The sequence below is a fragment of the Triplophysa rosa genome, linkage group LG15 (assembly GCF_024868665.1).
Source record: "Triplophysa rosa linkage group LG15, Trosa_1v2, whole genome shotgun sequence".
NCBI lineage: Eukaryota > Metazoa > Chordata > Actinopteri > Cypriniformes > Nemacheilidae > Triplophysa > Triplophysa rosa.
The window spans coordinates 7,064,157-7,088,125 of NC_079904.1; the positions used below are offsets into that span (position 1 = coordinate 7,064,157).

Sequence of the window (23,969 nt, forward strand, 5' to 3'; positions counted from 1 at the left end):
GAACGACCCATCACTACGACGGACTGTGAGGCGAGGTTGGGCCTTTGAGTGGGGCTGAAAAACTGATAAAAGTATTGTTGTACATGCATCTTTTTTTCAAATATCATAGCAGTTAGCTGCCTTTTGACTATTTTCTTCTTTCTTTTGTGATTTGATTGCCAGTAATCTTGTATAGCGTCATTTCATCTTTTAGTTAGAGAAACCATCACAGGAATTGTAATGGATACATTGGGAATTGTATTGGTTTTAATGGAAACTATGACGGTCTCTGTGTGTCTCGTGTTGGATTTAATTGATGCAATGTCACCTAGTGAATGAGAACCAATAGAATGTCATTACATACTACTGGAATTAGGCCCAAAACACACTACTACATGTCTTTATAAGTTATTGTATATAACCATGACATATATTGCACCCCTTTTATCCAAATTAAAGAACACTGTATCCATCATTACACAAAGACTAACTTCAATAAATTGAATATAGGAAGTTAAGTTCTTCCTGTGAGGCAGGAACGTGTGATGTCAGAGCCAAAAATCCCTCATTGACCTCTCTCTCTCCTGCACAGGTAAAGTTTAATGCCCCTCAGGTTGTAAATCTCAATTGGATTAATGGATCACAACCACGACTTTAGACACATGCGCGCGCAGGGCAGTGCTAAACTGCCCATTCTGAAACCGCCAGCCAGTGTAATTCACTCACCGCATAACGACGGTAACAGGGCCTCTAGAAACATCCTGACCATTGTGAGCAAATCCCCCGCAACAACTGAACCGACAAGCAATTGTCGACATGGATCAGGTGTTCCAAATACAAAAGTTGTATGCATAACTGAAGGATTGGATTAAACTAGATCCTGTTTACATGTGGAGGTATTGTGGCCCTATCAGAGGGGCAGAATTTGTTCTCTTTGTTGTGGTGTAATTACTGCAATTTGTGACTGGTTGAAGTGTTGAGCCATTCCTAAGCAACATGTCCACTCCTGTGTTTCCAAAATAAAACCGTTTCACATTGTATAACCCATGATCTTACTGCAAATGCAAAAAATTGTTTAGATTTCTTTGGTGATTAGAGACATTAATTCGTACTGTGACAACCGAACCAGTGCTGAAATAGTTTTTAGCATGCATAGTGATATATACTGGTGGATTATATTTAAAATACCAAATTAGAGATTATTGTCTGAGTGAAATAGCAAAAATGTAGTTCTAGTATTACATTTCTCATCCTGTTTATGCTAAATTTAGACAGTTCAGAGAGATCACACAAATAATATGTAGCACTCTCTGGAGCCTTATGAGATTTGTTGCCAGGTTTGACCCATCATCTTGTTCTTGTCCCCTCAAGATTCAAAGAGATACACAGCCAGTCTGATGCCTCATGCATAATTAGATCATTTAATCACATTGTGTGTTTGTGTGGGTATTTGTGTAGTTAGCTTGTCTGAAATCCTCAGGCTCAGTCTACTGGCACAGATGTGTTCTGACAGCAGCAGTATTAATATTTCAGGTGAGAGGACGAATCTCACAACTGCAACTAACACACGAGGCGTCAGGGGAATGTTTTTGTCAGGAGATTTGAATAAGCACAGGACTAAAAAAAGAAAACAAACCTTGGTTCGGCCAAACGAAACGGGTATGACTGTGTACAATACAAGTCCTTACTTACAATACTGTAAGTACAGTATATCCTTAAAAGCGCAGTCACAAAGATCTTTATGCTCATGTACACCTTATCTACATTAAAACTACAGTATGCCATTCATTTTCTATCTTTCTATATACTGTATATATATATACTGTACATCATAATCATAACCTGCAGTCATCATTTTAAATTGAACATTACACGTTTCCAGGATGCTGTGAAGACCTCATCTGTGTCTGTTACATCCCTGTGGACATTAAAGTAGTTCATAACATGTTTTTAACAATCTCCCTTACCTCATAATACTCTGTAGACTTTACTGTAATAATATCCATGCCTGCCAAGGCTTATAGCCAGCATTATATTCACCTCATTACTTACTGTATATGTTTATCAACTGCAATGTTATTGTCATGGGTAGATTTAAAACAACACCAAATAGTCCTACAATAACAGAAATCAGCTGTGAATTTAGAACTGTCCCAGTTATGTTATGTTATACCTAAAAATATCTTATTAGATTTGCAGTCATTGCCACTGCTAGCTTTGACCTTGCAGCCCATTAATTCACCAGCAACTGCTATATCTTGACACATTTATTGTTTATATTGAGCAACTGACTGTAGCATATTATATTGTTCTGGAGTGCTGGCCATTATTCCCTCTTAGTTTTATTAAGAAAATTATATTGTAATCATAACTAAACTGTTCTTACAAGTTGGTTTTAGACGTGTTTTGCTATATTTTTGAGAAAAATTAATCTTCTCAAGTAACCAAACTTCCACACATTTTTTAGTTGTAAACTATAGCGAAGTCATTATACAATGTTAAATGTCACAATTTGAAAATATAAAAATGATTTATTGTACATTAATTATTTACAATGTACAGTGAAAACTCTTGAATAATTCTCCACAGTCTGTAGATAAGACTGAATGGAATAAACAGCACTAATCCTGTAAGTACACAAAATGTGTACAAAGATGTACAAAAAAATAAATATAAATAACTAATCTTAACTATAAAAGTAAATTTTTGGAGGATCTATTAACAGAAATGCAATATAATATACATAACTATGTCTTTAGAGGTGTATAAAGACGCTACATAATGAAGCGTTATGTTTTTATTACCTTAGAATGAGCTATTTCTATCTACATACAGTACACCCTTGCATGGAATTCATCATATTGTTTCTACAGTAGCCCTAAATGGAATAACTGCTCTACAGAACGCGTTTTGTTATCTCCCCCTCGGCAAAGAAGTGAAAACGTTACGACATCTTAGTTCTGTGTCAGCCAGAGTTATTATAGTTTTGATTTTAGTTTTAATAATATTTAAAATTTGCTTTTATTTTTAGATTTTTCATTTTTATGTTAATTTTAGTTCAAGTTTTAGCAATTTTGGTATATGCTTTTTTCATTTTTATAATTTATCTGTTTATATTTTAGTGCTTTGAACTTATTTCAGTTTATTTTTGAGTTAAGTTAAGTTTTTCCCAATCATTTTTAGGTCAATATTTTATTTGATTTCAATGAACAGAAACGTTTACAATGTTTCAATTTTAGTAAACTAAATTAACCTTGGTGTCAGCTGCTGTAGTGCTTCGAAAGGAAGGGGTGGAGTGAGCCGCTGGTTGCCGGTATATGCTGCTAAATTTCACACACTGGACCTTTAAGCATGTTCATTGATAAAGCATTCTGCATTCTGATGCAAGGTCTGACACTTTCTTACACTGTATGTTTTTGTGTCATGGCATATGTTTGAATGTAGGTTTGTGTACAATACTGTACGTGTACATGTACATCAGCCTTTTGTTACCTCTGTATTATTCATGAAAAATTACACCTATTTTTATTTAAACACATCAACTGCACATCAGTTTTATTAAAACACGGTTGATAACATCACCACCATGCATTGAAATAGTTAAAAAACTAAAGTTAGTTAAAAAACAGTTAAAAAAAGAAAAATTGATGACAGATGTGATGTTTATCAAACTAGTAGCCATAGTGTGTGTTCAATGGCTGCTGATTGAACTGCACTGTGATTGTCTCAGGACATTATCTTTCCCTTCAGGAATGTGCATGTGTGGGTCTCCCTCTGTCTCTGTAGCAGTATGTATTTGTAATGATGCTGAATTTGCAAAAAAAAAAGAAAAAAGGAAAGGTCTGAGATGATGCAGCTACCATAGCATGTCTCTCAAACACATTTTCATCTGTTATTTTCTGTAGTTCATCATGTTCTCAGTTGCTCTTGGTTGGCCAGATGCCCTCAACGAACCCAAACCCCGCACCCTAACCAGCACCTTTTGTGTTTGCTGTGGTAAGTGGTTCAGAAATTTACTCGCACACTATGGAACTGTGCTCCTTGGTGATTACTTGGCCTTGAGCCAGTAAATGTGTTTACTTCACCAGACCAGTGTGGTTGGTGTTGAGAAAAAATACACAGGACCAGACATGGCACTAAATTCAGTTCACATCATAGTCTTCAATCTCTTTCTAAATTTTAAAGATACAGACAAAGCCTTGACATTTTATTGAAGTATTTCATCTCAATGGTGAGTTCAGATTTCTGGTCTTTTTAATTGTCTGTGCTCCAAGCTACTGTTGAGCCCAAACTGACGCTATTGTGGTTTATGTGAAGTGAAAGTGACCTATTAGTCAGATATGGTGACCCATACCCGAAATGTGACCTCTGCATTTAACCCATCCAGAGAGTAGTGAACACACGCACAGCAAGTGGTGAACACACGTACACCCGGAGCTATCACTGTAGCTGCCCGGGGAGCAAGTAGGGGGTAAGGTGCCTTGCTCAAGGGCACCTCAGTGCCCTTGAGCAAGGCACCGCCAGGGAATCGAACCAGCAACCTTCTGGTCAAGAGTCTGACTCTCTAACCATTAGGCCATGTGCTGCCCCATGTGGTACTGTATGTGTACTGGCCATGTGCGCCTGAACGCTAAACCAACGGCAGGAGGTGAAGCCACCAGAAGCGATCGCGCCGCCATCTTGGTATGCCCAACTGACAGAGAGCGCTTTGGACTTACAGTCAAAATGACAATCTAAAATAACCAGTTTTTCAGTTTATTATGCTCGCTATTAAGATTTTAGTTCACATGTTTGTTTAAATTAATTGTCACTTCTAATGTTTTTTTCCAATGTTTATTTTGGGCAGAATAGCGATGTATAGAAATCAATGTATAGAAGGTGAGTGTGTTTTGCACACTGTTGTAATGGCACATGTGTAAATGTTTAGAAATAAAGCTTCATGACTTAAAGAACATATACAGCCTGTATAAATGCCCGACTTTAAATAATTAATAATTTACATGCTTAAGACATTTGTGTTGCAAGAATGTACTGTGAGACTTTACTTTAGAAAAAACGGGGACTGGTAAGTTACTGTTTTATCATTAATATGTGATAACTCCCTATTAATTTAAAAGAACGTTTGGGCAAACCAACATCGTGGTGTGGTAGCTTCAGTGTAATGACCTCATGAGCAATCCAGTCATTTATCAATGGGTATATCAGTTGGTATTCACTCGGTTTGCGTCTGATGTGATTGCAGGATTTGCTGATCAGATTTGTTTTATATCTATCTTTGTCTTGTGACTTGTGATCAGTCAGTTATGCAATATGGTATCAAACCAAATAAATCAATATTCAATAAGACTTAGGTAACCTGTCTTGAGTCACTGCTATGGTTACCCAACACAGCCATTATTCTCCATGTGCATTGGGCGAGAGATTGGGGTAAGAAAGATTATGTGGTGAGTGTTTCAGGATGCCACATGTGGAAAAACACAGGAAATACTCTCTCAAATGTGGATCTGACCTCAGATCAGCATTCCATCATCTGGACTGCATTTGCCTAGCATATACTGTATTGAGTGGGATTCATAGTTTGTTTAATTGACACAGGTTTTATTAAATTAAAGCCATCACATTGTGTCAGTGTTCATTTTAAAATGCTGAAAGCAATAGTGCAAATTGGACAATTCAAATTGTATCAGTTTAATAGTTCGAGCAAAATGTACATGAGATCACAAAGTGAGATAGACAGAGAGCGAGCGAGCGAGAGAGACACTAAAAAAGCCGGCATTGCTTATGCTACCTAGTGAGGCAATTTATACCTGAATTTAAAAATATTCCCAGAATCATTTTCTGTTGTCTCAGTTAAACCGGCACATCTCTGCATCTCTCAAAGCACTTTCACCACCTCTTCTTCTCATCTTTAATGAATCCTGTTCCTGAACCTTCTCTCAGAATGAGAGCCTGTGAATTAGGCTGCGGCGGACAGTTTTCCCTGAGTAGCACTAGTTTAGTGTGTGATGAAAATAGGGAAATAATGGCAGAGCTTCTCGACGGCCTAATGCTAATGAAGAGCGAGGCTACGCTCAAGAGCGTATATTCTCCTCTTTATTGTCATTATGCAGGCTAGAGATGCCCACACACCTTTGTTAATAGACATCTGTATGAGAACTCGTCTGTGGATATTGCACAAAACTCGATGGCAGGATGTTGTGTGTGGTTGCCAGGCTGTTGTTAAAGCGTTGTGAGTGGTTGTTAATAGCATAAAGGTTTTATTAGCCTACAGGGTTTTTGCAATTTGACCCGGGACACTACAGGTGGTGGACCTGTACCATATGTGCCTATCCTTCGATGTATGTGTTTGAGATTTATTATTTTACTTGTTTTAGGATTTTCTAAAAAATACAGAATTTTTTTATAATAATAAAATGTATGACCATTTTTGTCGTTACATTAGATTTGTGGACTGCATGCATGGCCCAGCAATATCCTCTGGTTTTACAAAGTTACAATAGTGTAAACATTAAATAGCAAACATGTAATGGTTCTATATAGATGGAGCAGAGTTACAATGTAAAATATTATTTGTTTTTTGTTGGTTAAACTTATATATTAGTTAACTCAATGAATTTCTTGTTGAGTTGACTAATATTTTTAAGTGGAAGGCAACCAGGTTTTTTTTTTTTACGTATTTTTTAAGTTGAACCAACAAAAAACAAATAATATTTTACAGTGTAACTCAGTGTAACAACCAGGTTATATTTTTTTTAGTTGAACCAACTATATTTTTACAGTGTATGAATGAAAATGACCCGGGTCGGGTCATATCCTGGCAAACCGCACTACATGTGAGCGTATGACTGATCCAAATCCAAAAGAAATCGAAGGCACCGTTTCAATATAGAGTTTAACTTTTAACCAGTATTTGTCTAGATGAGGCGTTGCCACGTCATTTTAACCATTAATATCTTCTGTCGAGTCGAGAACCTTATGAGGTTGATGCATGTGAAGTGATGGCAAGAGGCCAACATGGTTTGGCCAAACATTCTGTGATTGGATGAGTGCCGTGGAACATATTGAGCAATGGAAAAGCCTGTTCACATTTGCGTAAAGTCTGTGAATATGTAAAGCGTTGTGTTTTTGTGTTTTGAGGGGACTGTGTTTTGACAGAATGGAACATTCTGACATTTGTAAATGTACTTCGTATTGTGGAGGGAGGTATCAGATATCAGAATGACATAATAACCTCCCATGTATGATATATTATGTGCTATCTACAAACTCGATGTCCAGTAACCCACTAAGATTTTCTTTTGTTAGCATTTTTATGATGTTGTAAGCTACGTATTTGCATATGTGGTATGTGGCTTTGAGAAGATAATGAGAGTTTTTGTGTGTTAATTGTCTGCACATGCTCAGTTGGCGCAAACAGGCTTTATTGGCAATCAATGTGCTGTTATCGCCTCTAATTTGAATGAATTTTAGATGAGCTAAGTAGGCTTCATCATTTCAACATCGTCTCATCACGTCAACACTCTCTTTCTTTCTCTCTCTCAATGGAAAGTCTTGTTTGGATAGGCAAATCTCTCGTAAGACACAGGCTCATGGCTTTTCTATCTAAAGTGTCTGTCCTTCATCAAATGTCAACCTGTTTTAAACAAATATGTTATTATACTTTTGTCATTCTTCTTTAAACACTTGTACACTTAAAAAACATTTTCCATACAAATCTGTCTTGCATTAAGCATATGTCATATAATGCATAGTCAAATAATGTAAACCTCACACTAACACAAGTGCTTTTTGTGTTTTGTGATATGGGACTGTCGCTTGGGGACAGACATGCTTTGGCTCGCTTTAATATGGCAGACCATAATATGAACAAAGTAATCTTGTTGTTGTGGTCATGCTTCAGATATGAGGCACTGGCTATACCAATCTTTTTTTAACCAAATTATAGTTATGCATTTTCAGATTAGTTCGTCATTTTAAATATGTTTTTGTTTCTGTTTGTTTTTCAAATGTTTTAGTTTCATGCGGTACTAATTTGTGATTAGTTTTCAAATAATTCGTTTTAAAATTTTTAGGTATTCAATAAAAGACCCTAATCAGAATCATTTGGCATTTGGTGACACCCACACGTTTGTTTTAGAAAAGAAAAATATCATAATCCCTTAGATGTGTCTTGGTCTTGTTTTTTGTCAATAGTAAACAGCATCTTGAATAGTAAACACAAACAGATGTAAAATGTAATATCTTATATGCTCTGGAAAGACACTTTGCAATTTATTCAGAATTCGCAATAATTTAATACAGTGAATGACCTTGATCATGATTAACCCAAATCTGCAGTTTAATAAAACAACAACCATTTTAAACCACATAGTGCTTTTGTTATGTCTACCGTCAGACTCTGTGTTGCAAAAACACGCCACATTTCTTGGAACCCAGAGCACGTTCACATAACTGAATGTGAATTCAGCTCGCATTTGGTCGAACGGAATGCTAGTATAGGTGTTATCTGTTGTTGTTTGAGTAATATGTGAACGTCTCCCTCATCTTTCTACCCTTTCCTTCTTTCCCTGCCCACTCACATGTGAAGGTGCCATTATGATATCACTTATTATTACTCACATGCTCATGCCAAGCAGGCATTACATTTCCACTACAGTGATAAGAATGACCTTCCTCAAGGCATAGAGGACGTTTACCTCATTCTGTCTGAAATTTTTATGTAAGTGATGGCTTGGCTGTTTACCCCTTCTGTTTGAAAGCAGTGCCAGCTAAATGATGTAGCAGTTTAGAGCGTGATTACATGAAACAGGAAGGACAAGACAGGAAGTGGGTGATGAAGTCATTTTGACAAATTTAAATGTGTTTGGAGGACACATTTTGATGTTGACAATGGCTGGTTGCCTAGTTGGTTGGTTAGTTGGTTTGTTTCCCAGTTCAAGCCAGCTACCACTGAAAGTGTAAACACCATGGTTCTGTAGAACTTTTAAAGCCCAAACAATAATATCTGTTCAATCAATGGTGTCAGTGTGGGGCGGAGCTTCCAGTTTACCTGACTAATGACAGATAGGGTAAGTGTTCCTTTTTTCAATTCAATTTCAATCACTGTTAAGTTCCATTAATTCACAAGAAAAATACATTTGCATTATCATACCGTTTCATATTACATGGCTGCTGCTCACACTCTGAATAGATAGAGAAACAGGTCACATTAAATACACTAATGCATTAATACACACTCACAAGGATACTGTCGTTTTAAATATTAATATAGGATTCAATTATGTTTCTTTAAACTAGAAGTATTAGTATACAGAGATATAACTATGTACAGTGTACTTCATTCACTGAATGCCATGAGATGGCGAGCTACATCATCTTTGCATGAAGTGGAAAGGAAGGCAGAGAGAGACAGCTCTAAAGAAGCTTTAGCAAAAAGAGAAACTTTCTCAAAGATACTAAGAGAAGTCATTTTAGGACAACAGAGGGTGAATAGAAGTTAAGGTAATCAATGCCGGTCCACTGAGATGAGCTCTGAGTTGTTTTATTAAACATCAAGCCGATTCAAGATGAGAAAACCTCAACCTGTTGTGTAGATTCCAGGCATACAGTGCTGCCAGAGGGGTCTGCACCAACTCAACTACACTCTCTCTCTCTCTATACACCTGCCAGTAGTTTGGAGTCGGTGAGATATTGAGACATCATGCATTTTTTATTATCATCTACTTTTTATTCTGAATGTGTCAAACAGTGAGGTTTGGCCTAGATACACACAAACGTTCTACTGTGCTTGGTTTTTTAAGAAAAGACTCACAGAAGCATTGTTAGTCATCAGTGAGCCCACACAAAATCTGACTTTCACTAGTTCCTCTTACATTAGAATCATGTGACTCTAATCCACCCTTTAAAGTTATTTGTTAAGGTTTTTCATGCCTTGTGTAAACACTCAGACACGTACAGTATTCACTCTTATATAATGTATCTAGAGGGAAGGATATAGGCACTCATTCAGCATAGACCATTATTGTGCCAATATTTAAATTTGATAAGTTGGCGTTAGGGAGACAAAACATAAAGTGAAGGACATTATAAAAAACGGAAATGTTGAGCGATAGGAAGGAAACGTATTTTTCCCAGGTTTCTTCATCCCTTGTTGTCACGTATGGTGTGATTCTGGTGTCTGAGAACAAACATTTTTCATTGGAAACAGGGTCATTGAGCGCCGTTCCCACATACGCTGTGTTCCTGTTTGACATTCCAGTCTAAGACAGGAGGTGGACAAACAAACACGGCCAATCAGCACCCGGACACAGGTTAACCTTGCGGTCTTAGGCAATGTTCTGTGTCCGAAGAAGGTACTTGTTTTTGGAACGCATGTTACATCAAGATTAAAGGAAGATTAAAGTTTATAAAGATATGGTTCGGTCCAAAAGTCAAACACTATTTACTATTTTTTCTACTTTTTTATTCCCGTTTTTTATTATCAGCAAAACAATTTAGGTGATTGGTTAAAAACTTCTTTTAGCTATGGAATTGTCAGCAATTCCTACTGGGAATTGCAGCTTGGAATCTTGGGCCCACTGTACTGTATATTTTTGCCCTCTACATCAAAATACTTGGAAAAAATTGGTTATGGACCCTTTATGTACTTTGCAGGCCTCTACAATCATTGCTACTTTTCACTACTGTAAAGTTTCGTTGTTCGCATGGGCGGTGTCACCAATTTGCTTAAAAGTGATTAGTGAAAGAGTAATCGTACAAAATTCTTCCCTTTACATCACAACTTGAAAATCGGACCTTCCCCCACTAACACTGTAAATCACCACATCTCTTTTTCCCTACATCACATCCAGGTTATGTAACACTGTTTCCTGGTTGCCCTGGAGACGGAGGCTGCCCCTCTCTTCACCTCCCTGCCAGCTGTTCATAAACAGATTGATAGGCGATTCTATAGACGATTGGGGTTTTGTGCATTTGAAATGACCCACATTTCCCTTGAAACACTATTGTAAACTAACAGAGGCAGTAGACATAAGATAAGAACAGCAACTGGTTATGGCCTTGCTAGATAGAGATTGCGGAATTTGTTTGTGTTTATATAGCCCCAGCCCATCGGCCAATGTAACCACCAATGGTTTATTTTTGGTTTAATTTGAACAATTTAAACAATTTAAGTATAATTGACTTACCATAATGTTTTATTCATCACTAACTATTCATTGCGGTTTATAACCAAAGCACTGGCTGACAGTTGTTGCTGTATATGGATTGCTATTAAAACATTTATGCAATTTTACATTTAAAATTAAATTGTGATACTTTCCTGTCTATCTTAATTCATTGTAATCTGCTAACCTAAAGAACTCGCAAAAATAGTGTTTTGGTGTACCGTATTAATCAAAGTCTGAACACTGGTAAGGGAATTAAAAGAGAAAGCTCTTCACACAGTGTATAGATCTAGGGGGTGCCACAAGGCTCCCTCTGCTGCCCGCTCTTTTCAGCCAGTGTTGCCCTTCTTCATTAACCAGTGCCCCGTGTGCTCTGTGGTCACTGCCAAACAAAGCATTGTTGGGTGCGTCATTACCGGGCTGAAAAATGTGCAGATGGCACAGAATGGCAAGTCTAGAAACAACAGCAGAGAGAGAGTTATATCTCACCACTCTGGCCATTCACATGGCAACTACACAACATTCCCTTTATTAGGGGCCATTTGTACCCTTCTCCCAAGCCTCTCTTTTCATTGTGTTGGTTACAGGCTGTTTTGTAATTTTCCTTCAGTTGGTTGTCATGGTATGTTCATTTTTACAATGAATATGGAAGGTACTACTCAATAGACCAGGGCTAGTTGTAACAAGGGCTATATCTTAATAACTTTTAGGATTTAAGGATTCAAAGTGTTTTCATATGTCAGATTCAAATATTTATGGGTATACAAAACCCTCTTAAATTACATCCAGGCATTTCTTTTTTGGCCTTGACCTGTTGTCATTACGAACATATGATGGCTGTGCCTGTTAGTGTTTTTATGTTTGCATTTATGGCATAGCTAAAGTAAACAATATATTTTGTCACTATTGAAGTGGGGTCTTATATTATATTGAAATATAGATGTGTTTGCTTCTGTGAAAGTGCAGGGGACTGTATTGATCGGTAGAAGTGGGACACAAAGAGGGTCTCTGGGGGGATTAGGTGCATATAATCCCTAGGATTAGTGCTATTAAATAACATCTAAGGGGGCTTCTTTACTGTTCAGTTTAATATGGTGCATGCAGGGACAGATGGGTCCTGTTTTTAGTAAGAAAGCACATGCCTACATTTGAATAACCTTGATCCCACAGGTTTTAATGTGTTGTAAATACTGAAGCGTTAACTCAAGTGTAACAAGTGGGTCATTAAAACCTCCTAAATTTCAACAGGATTTGCCTAAATAAATTCCAGATCAACAGCGGGTTTGTGGTCAATGTTATTTATTATGATACGTAAGATACAAAGATATTCTCTTCAATATGGCACACGTGTTTTTCTATTATAGAATAATGTTAATAAATCAATAAATGTTCTTATACATGAGATTGTTTAAAAAGTTGATTTCCTTTTGCCATATTGCTGTTTCACTTGCATTTCTCAGCCATAGCAAAAAGGAAACATTAAGAAGGAAGTTCTGCATCAACCTGCCATGGTTCTAGTCATGTTTTATGCTAAATTGCATAAGATTGGGAAGTGGATTGCACAAGCCAAAAACTCAGAATACTTTCTATTGGTTTGGCAGAGAATTGGTTTGGCTCACCTCATGTATACCATCCGTCAGTTAGCTTTTGCACAGTATTGCATTTCCCTGGTTTCTCCCCATTAAAATGGAGGTTGACACCTCACTGCTGAAATTTCCATTAAATTGAATCTTTAATGTTTAATGTAGAAGATGGTATAAAGGTAATGGTGCCGTTTATTTTTATTTTAAATATCTTTTCCTGTACTGGGTTAATATGTAGGCTGAGGAAATTAAACGTGTATGAATGTCAGTTTCTTGATTAATATGTGCATGCCTTTAGTCTTTAATAGTGTAGCTGATACAGTTTCTGTTTTTGTCATTTTTTGTCCTGCTTTTGTGTGTCTTTGACCTTGGCAGCAACTAGCACAGGTTACTGCTGGTTTTAGGTCATGATTCAAACCTGCAGCCAACACATCAATGGGCATATCCAAAATAAACATCCTACCTCATTTCCACATCATCAACTCGATTCAAAGAATACCCAAGATCAACACTCCTGCGTCAACATGGAAAAACAATGCCGTATGACAGTAAGATTCTAAAAAAATGTCATTTCCATATAATCCATTAGGTGGAGCGGTCAGATGAGACATGCTTATAGTAGGGTCTGGCCTATAGGTTTGAGTTTGAAGGTTTGATATACAGGTACGTTAGATATATGAATCTAATGTAAATAGTGTTTGTATAAAGTCTTGTTCATCTCATATTAAGCAATCAATGGCGGTAGCCTACTTGCTTTTACCTTTTGTTTTACTGCCTTAATGTATTTCATTTAATTATATATTAGGTATTAATTGTTCAAATTGTGCAATAATTTTTTTTGCTTAAAGCATTATAGATTTTGTATATTGTTTTAGTTTTCTTGCTTTTCAGATGAAATATGTAGGCTACTGTTGCATCATGTTCATTACAAACTGAGTAATGTAGCTTTTTCCTGAGTTGTAGCTCCCTCTTGTGGTCAAAATTGAGACTTGTCTTTTTCTTTTCTGGAATGGGGAGGGAGTGTGGGAAAATAAGTCAACCTTATCATCACTTGAGCCGTTTACAGCCCTGCATTGAGCTACCAATAACACGTAACAAGATTTAGTACTAGACTAATAGACCAAATCGGAAATTGAACGCAAATTGGGTTTAAATAGCTACTTTCTGAGTCTTCTCTTTTCTTTAAGCAAGTAAAAAGTTTCAGGTGGTTCAAGAAAGCGTTCGGTGAGGAATTGGGATATCCTGACTTCTGTATTAAATAAATTACACCTTTTTTGTGGTTAATGTGTGTTCATTTTACAGTAAAATGTTTAATAGCTCCTTTAAGTGAATGCTGTTTTGTGAATTAATGACAAACTCCCTTTGCCTTTTCCCCACAACTTATCTATAACCTCCATTAAACAAAACGGCATTTATAAGCGTCTGACAAGACGGCAAATCCATTAATTTTTAAACCAAAACTTGACATTCTCCATTTGAATTCTATCTTAACTACGTCATAACGACCAAATATACTGACTGATCATTTTCTGTAAAACAGACTTGCCAGCTGCAGACAAAGGTTATTTTTCAGAGATGACATGTACGGCTTGTCGCATACATTTTCGGTATAAAAAGGTTGTCTTAACACGTACCACTAGATGGCGGTAAAAGAGAACGAAATCAGCGACAGACGAGGATACTAACACACAACTTCAAGGGATAATAAAGTACTTTAATTTAATTAATAAATAGATTTTATGCTCAAAAAGTGTTATTTTTGACAAAGCGACAAATGTCTGTTGTTTCCTATGAAGAAAATGAAATGTAAGTCTATTAATTCAGTCTGTCAATATGCACAAGACCCCCTTACAACCTCAAAAAGAACAGCGGACCAATCACAGAGCAGCTGTGAGGTAAAACAGCCTGAGGTGCTTGTTGTCTCTCGGCCGGTGAGAGAAGTTAATAGTGGATCAGCATTTGCAAGGGCGACAGTTTGCTGAGAGACTTCAGAAGAAGCGCATGCTCGTGCGCGCGCACTGAAAACAACTCGCCAGCATCCTCGCGCAAGCGACGCTCAGGAGAAAGCTGACTGATTTTCACTCTTCTTTTTAACTCGTCCTTTTTTCTTCACAAAGACTTTTTGATATTTTTTCTTATTAGTCTCTATTTTGACATTGCGAACCAATGTCGTGGCAGGTTATCTGGCGTTAGCTAGGCGCTGAATTTTGTGTCGTTTTTTTTCCTGAGAAGCGGCAGTTCCTCGAAACCCTGGATCTCGAGATGGACTTGAGACTTTTGTCGTTTTTGCTTAATCTGGTATTAGTCTTTCTAGTTTTGTCCTCAGCCCAGGACACAAATGAAGAAATCCCAGAGGGAGCGTCCACCTTAGCGTTTGTCTTTGATGTCACCGGCTCCATGTACGATGATTTAGTTCAAGTGATTGAAGGAGCATCGAAGATTTTGGAGACGTCCCTCAGCAGACCCAAGAGACCACTGTACAACTTCGCCTTGGTTCCTTTTCATGACCCAGGTACACAAAATAACACGAATAGCCTATGTTCCACTACTATATTATGTTAAACCACTAAGGAAATTAACTGTTAGTATTTCTTCCAAAGTGTATTAATACAACAAATGAAGCAGAACAAGGTAGAAACATGCACGTTAGAAATGAGCAGAACTTGCATAACATTCAAACAAGTATACAACATTCAGAAAACATATAATTAAACATTAACGTTTTTTAATCCTTGCTTTAAATAATAGAAGAAATTAGCATAGTAGTACATTTTTCTATAGACTGTGGATGTGGAATGAATTGCCTATATTCGTCCTTTAGTCACATACATGTTTTTGAAGGAACATGTGTTTATCATCACTGATATTTTAAAAGACAGTGAATGAATGCAACTCATCTATGGATTATTTAGCTTTCCAGAAACATGTCAAATGTGTTAGTTTGCTGAGAGTTGCTTGTAATGAATGCTGTAGTCTCGCTATTTGATCCCCAAGCAAAACATAACTTTGTACTTTGTGGAGAAACCCTTGTTGGCAAGCACAGAGGTCAGACATTTCTGATAGTTGGTCACCAGGTTTGCACATGTGTCCGGATACATTTAGTCCACTCCTCTGTCAATCTTTAAGGTTTCTTGGCTGTCGCTCAGCAAATTGGAGTTTTAGCCTCCTTCACAGAGGTTCTATAGGACTAGGGTCTAGAGACTGGCTAGGACATTTAATGTGCTTCTCCTTAAGCCACCATTTGGTTGTCTTGGCAATATGTTTTGCGTCTTTGTCATGTTAAAGGCTCATCCATGACCCATCTTCAGTGACCTAGTTAAGGGGAGGAGGTTCTCGTCCAAGATTTTACGGTACATGGGCCCGTCCCTCAGCCCCTCAATGCGGTGAAGTCATCCTGTATACCTGTAGCAGAGAAAAAGCCCTAAAGCAGAATGTTTCCAACACTGTGCTTCTCTGTAGACATGATGTTCATGGGCTCATAGTCAGCATTTCTCTCCCTCCAAACACAGGAGTCCATTTTGGTCTCACAGCAGTGCCAGCACTTTCGCCAAAGCCTTTTCTGAATCATTTTTATGTTCATTGTCAAACTTAAGACGAGCCAGGCGGGCCTTCTTGGGCAGGAGGACCTTGCGGGTGCTTCAGGATTTCAGTCTACTGTGGCATAGCGTGTTACCAATGTGTTACCAATGTTTTGCTTGCTAACTGTGTTCCCAACTGTCTTGAAATCATTAACAGGCTTCTTCCGTGTAGTTCTGGGCTGATCTTTAACATTTCTCATGATCATCTTTACCCCATTGGGGAAATCTTGCAGGGAGCTCCAGAACAAGGGCATTTGATAGTTATTTTGTATATCTTCTATTTCCAAATAATCACACCAACAGTTGTCTCCTTCTCACCAAGCTTCTGTCTGTAGCCTATTCAAGGTTTGTGCAGGTCTCCAATCTTGTCGCTGACATCCTTTAAAACCTATTTGGTCTGGACCATGGTGTTGGAGAGGTTGAACTGGAAGATACAGATTCTGTTGGCAGGCATCTTTTATATACATAACAAGCTGATTTAGGAGTACTTTCTTAAAGTGACAGGACTAATCTGTGGTCCATATAGGCACATAACCAATCTGTGGAGCCAGAATTCTTGCTAGTTGGTAGGGGATCAAATACTTATTTCACTGACTGAAATGCAAATCAATTTATAACCTTTATATAACATTTTTTTCCCCTGATTTTTTTTAATATTCTGTGTCTATCAGTTAAAATAAACCCACCATAAAAATTATAGACCCTTCATTTGTTTGTAAGTAGGCAAACTTACAAAATCAGCAGGGGATCAAATACTTATTTCCCTCACTGTATTGAGGTATTTTATAACGGCTTAGAACTCCGCTCAGCCAATCAGAATCAAGGACCAGAACTGACCATTTTATAACGGCTCCATGAATCACGTGACACGCGTTCTGTTGGCGCATCTCTCTCTCTCAACGGCTCTGGGATGACCATCGTTTGACTCTCAGGAATGCAGTAGCATAGTGAATGCTGTGGCCACACACTGCTCAATGAGCCAACTGATCTTTAAAAGCTCTCTGGACATCTGAAACTCATTGAAACCTCCTCTAGCCAACCCTTATTCGGTGCCCAGGGGACTTTCTATTTCCTCTTCCAGGTCAAAGTCAAGGAGGTAAGAGAATAATCATTTTAGATTAAGAATCTTTTAGATTATTCTTCAACACATGTTTATCACAAAGACAGACTTGACAAGCCCTTCATATTCCAAAGTGAGCTTCACTTCCACAATTTTTCTATTTGTTTACTGAGTTAAGTAGATAAGCAAACAAAACAGGTTCAGTGGGTATGTAACAGGTATGATTTTTCTGTATCAGAATCAGAAATATCTTAATTCTGTAAGTATAACCACATACACAAAGAATTTGATTTTGTTAAAGAAGCTTCAAATATTTATAGAAACACAATAGCTAGGACACAGAAAGATAGTTGGTTTGATTTTAAAACTTCCCCAGCAAAGGCCAAACCTGTATATGTGTGTGTGTGTAATAAAACTAATGTAAACCTTTCAGAAAATTCTTCATCGCTAGCAAATTAAAAATTTTGACAAACAAGCTGTACGTTATGCATGAACATAATTAATATTCCACTACTTTGGCAGCATTTTCCTTCTCCCAGGCAAGATCGAAAAACAATCTACGACACAATGCAAACAAATAGGCAACAGTCTGATTTCAGTACATGATTGCACACATCTGGAATACTGATTTACTGTTTTTGCAAAGGAAAAGGCAATATCTCTCCCTCTCACCCTCAAAGAGTCTTCTTTCGTGTTGCAAATCTTATGGTTTAGTTACAGTGGACAGCGCATTTTGAAGCAATAACCAGATACAGCGTGCATCATGAAAGAAATTCCTAAACGCCCAAAGGAATGAATGGAAAATGTATTTGGCGTGCTGTGTTTGGACACTTCAGGTCAGATTCAGGTTGGGAATGAAAAAGGGGGGGCTTTACATCTCCTGAGACAAAACTTTGAGACTCTCTCACTCTTTGCAGGCTATTTTTGCAGGCTTTCTAGATCAATTGTTTTGATCTTACTGCCACATTTACCACAAGATGTTTTCCCATCTTATTTTTATCACTGGCACTGTTCTTTGTTTTGATTAGAAAGACCAAAGAGTGAACTACTTTTCTCACTCTTTGTCTTTGTATTTGCACCACCAACTAATTACAGAGCCCAACACATCCATCATCTCTGTTCACATGAGTCAAAGTCAAGCAGAAAAAGAAGGTTTAGTAGTGCCAAAAGTCCAAATGTGAGGCTTTGATTAATTATTGAGAAACTTTGATAGCACCACACTACTGCCACTTTATGCATACCTGTGTATGTTTCCAACATGATTTAAAATCATGCCTCTCTCCTTGAAAAATACCAAATTGTTGTAACCTACTTGTCCTGTACAGTTACATTACTGTTCATGGAGAAAGAGCAGCCAGTCAAACGCTTGTTTCCAAGGTCTGAATACACGGAATGATAATGACAGTGAATTCAGCCAGCACACAAAACATCTGGGCACTGCAAACAATGCTTTGATAACCCCCTATTTCACTGACGGAAATGCAAATCAATTTATAACCTTTATATAACATTTTTTTCCCCTGATTTTTTTTAATATTCTGTGTCTATCAGTTAAAATAAACCCACCATAAAAATTATAGACCCTTCATTTGTTTGTAAGTAGGCAAACTTACAAAATCAGCAGGGGATCAAATACTTATTTCCCTCACTGTATATAACAGCTGACCAATTCAATTCAATTCAATTTTATTTATATAGCGCTTTTCACAATGTGCATTGTTCCAAAGCAGCTTTACAGGAGCAAATAAGAAAAACACAGAAAGGTAAAACACAGCACAGTGCATGGTGTTTATAGACCAAGCAAGATCATTATAATAAATAATATCTAATAAATAAATGAATAAATAAATAAATAAATGCAGTCTCCCGGTGAGCCACACCACATAGCCTAAATATAATTTTATTTACTTTATTTTATGAAACCTTGCTAAGCATATGGAATTACCGTTTTATAAAAGCAATAAGCCCCGCGAAGCAGTGGGTTACAGTGCATTTTATAACTGCTACGGGGTTTTACGCACTCCGCTTCGCGTCTTGCCACAACGCCCTTAGCTGTTATAAAATGCACTGTAACCCACTGCTTCTTGGGGCTTATTGCTTTATTAGATAGTTCAAGGAAGTTATATTTTCTCTTTAAATGCTTTATTTCTTTCATTTTTTTATTCAATAAATGACTTATGCCTTTAAATGGGTTAAAAGTTTACCTCAGTTGGTCTGTTTAGCTCCATGCGTTACTAGTAACTTCCGGCAACTATTGAGAGCCTCCATGAACCACCATTGCTGTGAAAAAACTGTTCCATTGGAGTCAACGGAGTTGACGCGACTCTCTCTCTCAATGGCTCTGGGTCATCCCGCACACGCACGCACCCACGCACGCACATGTCTGGTTTATTATCTCCGTGGGGACAGTCCATAGGCGTAATGTTTTTTATACTACAGACTGTATATTCTATCCCCTAACCCTAAAGATCATAGAAAACTTTTTGCATTTTTAGATTAAAAAAAATATTGTTCTGTACAATTTATAAGCTTTTTTGCCCCTGGGGCCTCAATTTTGGTCCCCACAGTGACACGAGTCGCCATGTGTTGGTGTGCATTCAGGTTTAGGTCCCCAACGGGATATAAAAACATGAACGCACACACACACAAATACACATAGAGTCATAAAAATGTGACCGCTTGCAATCCATTTGCTGAATTTGCATGTTTATATCTGTGTGTGTTTATAAAAGTATGTGTGTGATTTTGAGCTAAATTTCATCTAAGAACCATGGCCTCCAGAAACTGTTGGAAAATGCTGTCACAAATGAAATAAAGACAACAAAGTAAATATGGATAAACACACTGCCTTTATATTAGACTAGTATTACAGGGAGCTGGCTGAATTTCACAGGTTTTTCACAAGTGGATAAAATAAGAATATAATTCAGTATGGTGGAGAAAAGGGGTTTCATTTTGTTTTAGAGGCTAATGATAGCTTTGTCTTCCAAAGCAAGTAGGCCAAATGCTTTTTTATAAGGAGTGGAAGGAAAGAGATTTCCTTAATTTGGTTTGAGCTTTTTTCTCAACCCTCTTTCTTGCTTATGCACACACACACACACACACACATACACGCACACACTCTTCTTTAGCTCTATTAGTTATGATATTATTTGACAGCCAGTGACATTTAGAGACTTTTAGAGACCCGACCCTGTCACCTCAACATTCCTGCTTTGGTCTTCCTAAGTTTTAATTTACTTGCTGCATCTACTTTACTCTGGTTGGTCACAATAAGATGTTACCAGAGCTCTTAAAAAGGCGAAGGAGGGACATTGATGCTTTTAACATGTTCAAAGCTCATTCCTCAACTAAACATCTCTTTGAATCTTTTGCCTCTTGCTCTCAGAGGCAACATTCATCTTGGAATACCCCTAGATTACAAGGGTATTGGCATGAACATGGTCCGTAATGATGCCATTAGGCAGGAATTTGTGACGGTGGGTGGGGTGGGTTAAATAGGGTTTCAGAGTTTGGTGTAGTACAGTATAATTCTCCTGCCTCGTCTCTTTAATGATAATGTAATAATGTAACGCTCTCTAATCTGAGAACAGTGCCTGTGCTGATTCCAGTGCCAAAGAGCCATTTTCAAAAGTGCTGCTAACCTAGTAGTTACTGTAAAACAATGAGTCACCATTTAATCTCAGCCAGTCGAACAATCTTCAATCTATATGGAGCTTGATTACAGCATTCTTAATTTCCATAGATCTCCACCTCTAATAGGCTCGATTGAAAACTACAAATGTGCAATTGGTTTAAATTCAGGATTTCGTTTGGATTGTGACTGCACGTTCGGCTGATGATTGCTGCATTCTGAGCCTTAGGACTTGTTTTGATTGGATGCAGATATATTTCTGTGACCTTTTGTGACTGATGCAGTGCGAACTTGCGAAGGTCAACGTCTGCTGGGAAATTGAACTTGAGATGAGTTTGGAATGAAAGATTAAAGGATGATAGATGACATTTGGCCTGTGTATTATTTTCAGATGTTTGAAAGGCAAACATGGATATCATTAGAGAATAATAGCATTAGTAGATGTAGTCTATTGAAAACTGAAGGTGCCTTATATGAGTTGGAGAAAGTTTTACATGCTTTGGGCTAAATTTCATTTCATTATTGGTAATGCCTCTTGGGGAGTTTTTTAATATCACATACATTTGGTTTCTTTTAAAGTCAAATGCCAGGGATTCAAACTCACCAGGTATGTGTTTCGTAGGTTTAGATGCTAAATGAAAGAGTTTGCCCAAAAATGAAAATTCTGTTAGCATTTAAGTTGTACCAAACCGACATGACTTACTTTTATTGAACCTCCGCCTCAGTCACCATTCACTTACATTGTATGGAATAAAGATGCAATGAATTTGAATGGTGACAGAGGCTATTCTTACCTTTACTATTTTGTGTTCTATTCCATTCAAACTGTGTTGTGAATTTGATATTTGCCATTCACATTTTTTCCCATTCTTCGAATAAAACATTTGGTACTATGTGAAGGATTGTCTGTGCCAACTCTGTTTAGACAATTGATTTATAAGATATTAAAGATTTATATTATTATATTATATTAAGGCCCGGTTTCACAGACACGGCTTAGCTTAAGCCAGGACTATGCCCTAGTTAAATTAAGATATTTATGTGGCTTTTATAAAAATGCCTTAGAAGAATACATTACTGATGTGCATCTCGAGATAAAAGAATGGTACTGATATATTTTAAGTTATTTCTGGGCAAGTTTTATTCAGTTAAGACAGGTCACACATTCATTTTAGTCTGGGAATAGCCTTAAGCTTTGTCTGTGAAACCAGGTATATTAAAGTCTCAGGATAACAAAAGTCTCAGGATAATAAAAGATATTCTAGTTTTGAATATTTTCCACTAAAATAACATTAAGATAGACAGGGAGTAGTGAGAGACTTCACCTTAATGATTTTCTCAGTTTGTATTGATTTGATTAGCTTTCGTTTCATTTTTTTGCTTTTTCCCTGCTCTCGACCCCAGGTTTGCATTCCTTTCTTGGTCTGTCTATTCCGGTCTCCCTGCATCACTCTCTTGTCTCCCTGTTCTGTATCTCCCGGGGGAGTTGCCGTCTCGCTGTTGAAACATTTCCTGAGCACCTGAAAAAACGCCACTCAGCTCTCAGCTGGCATTGTCAGCATCTGCTGTGCGAGTATGTGTTGTGATCTTTGGCTTAAAGAGCAAACGATGGAGACCTTCTAGTCCTTCAGTTCAGGCTTTATCTTTAGAACAAAGAAAGTTTTCTAGTTGGTATTAAATATATGTGAGGAAATGGATGGTTAGACAAAATCCTGTCGGTTTGTGGTTTTGAGTAAGCAGAACATGTGTGTGGTGCCAGCCAGTTCTTTGTCTGTACACCATTTAGCAATTAAGGCAAATACACTCTATTTCAGAGCAGCATCTGTCATGTGCTGAAAGAGTTTGTACATTTTACATCATGTGTCGCACTGTAACACATACTTACAGTAACCTCATTGAAATATCTGTACATTAGACCCAACAGTCTTTAATTCAATTTTTGTTTCAAAATGACTGTATTTTGAAAGTAATGGAATCTATACAGTATGTTACATAGCTGTAGATGTCTGCATTTTAAGTAGCTGAGAAGAGCTGCTATGATACTTAAGAAAGCAGGTCCAAGTAAGAACCTTAAGTTTACATTTTAATTGTTTTGAATGTGATTAAATTCTTTGTTTACAAAGGACATGATGATGTACAAAAACTTGTGAAAAGTTGACCGCTTACCTCCTATCTCGTCTTTTAACTCGGCTAAATATGGGGCGTAAGAGTGACATCAAATAATAGGTATTTCAGACTTTCAGGCTTCTAATTAGTATCCAGCAGCAATGCATGCCGGTAATGATGTCATGAAGGTGTCAGTAGAGGCAGACTCCGTTTTTGTCAGATGCTACTTTGTTTTTAGAATGTGATCATTTTGCATCAGTGTCGCAAAAAAAGGAAATAAAAAAGGCAATAAGAGTTTTTCAGTCTTCCTTAATATGGTACACAATACAATAAGTTCTTTCCAAGAGCTTTTACGGTTCGTGACACAATAGAATCAACGATGATTTCTATATTTTTAAAGAAAATATGAGTAGTGCTTGCCCACACAATGGATGTTTTATATGGTTTCCAAGTTGCCACAGTAGGCAGCTAAAACGCTTTTTGAAGTGTAGTGTGTTTTGGTAGTTCAGGAATATTACAGCTCTCAATTCAAACCATTTAATGACTTAAATGAACGATTTGATCGATTAGGTCTCCTGAAAAAGACAATAAAAAGTGTAAAAAAAAATTCTTTCCACCACTTTAGCAAAACCTGAGTTTCAGAGTGCAGAGTTGTGGATCGTGCTGGACACTCGTGTTAATAGCTCACAGCTGCATTCCAGCTGTATTTAGTGACATCCGACAACAGCTCATGGGCCCTTCTGGATAACACAGGGCTCCAGACTGCGACCAGTTTTTGAGACAGCGCAAGCGTTTTTTACAAGTACCCGCACATGTGCGACCTGCCAGTTTGGATTTTTTTCTAGTTGTTATATCTCATGTGAA

General features: G+C 37.4%; 1 protein-coding gene across 3 annotated transcripts in view; it reads left to right on the top strand.

The window, feature by feature from the left end:
- Positions 1 to 14,729: 14,729 nt before the first annotated feature.
- hmcn1 (hemicentin 1) overlaps positions 14,730 to 23,969 on the top strand; it is a 73,219-nt gene continuing 63,979 nt past the window's right edge. For all 3 annotated transcript variants that reach the window (XM_057352943.1, XM_057352945.1, XM_057352944.1), the window contains exon 1: positions 14,730 to 15,239. In XM_057352943.1, the coding sequence (XP_057208926.1) occupies positions 14,990 to 15,239 (250 nt within the window). In that variant the 5' untranslated portion in view covers positions 14,730 to 14,989. The remainder of the gene's footprint in view (positions 15,240 to 23,969) is intronic.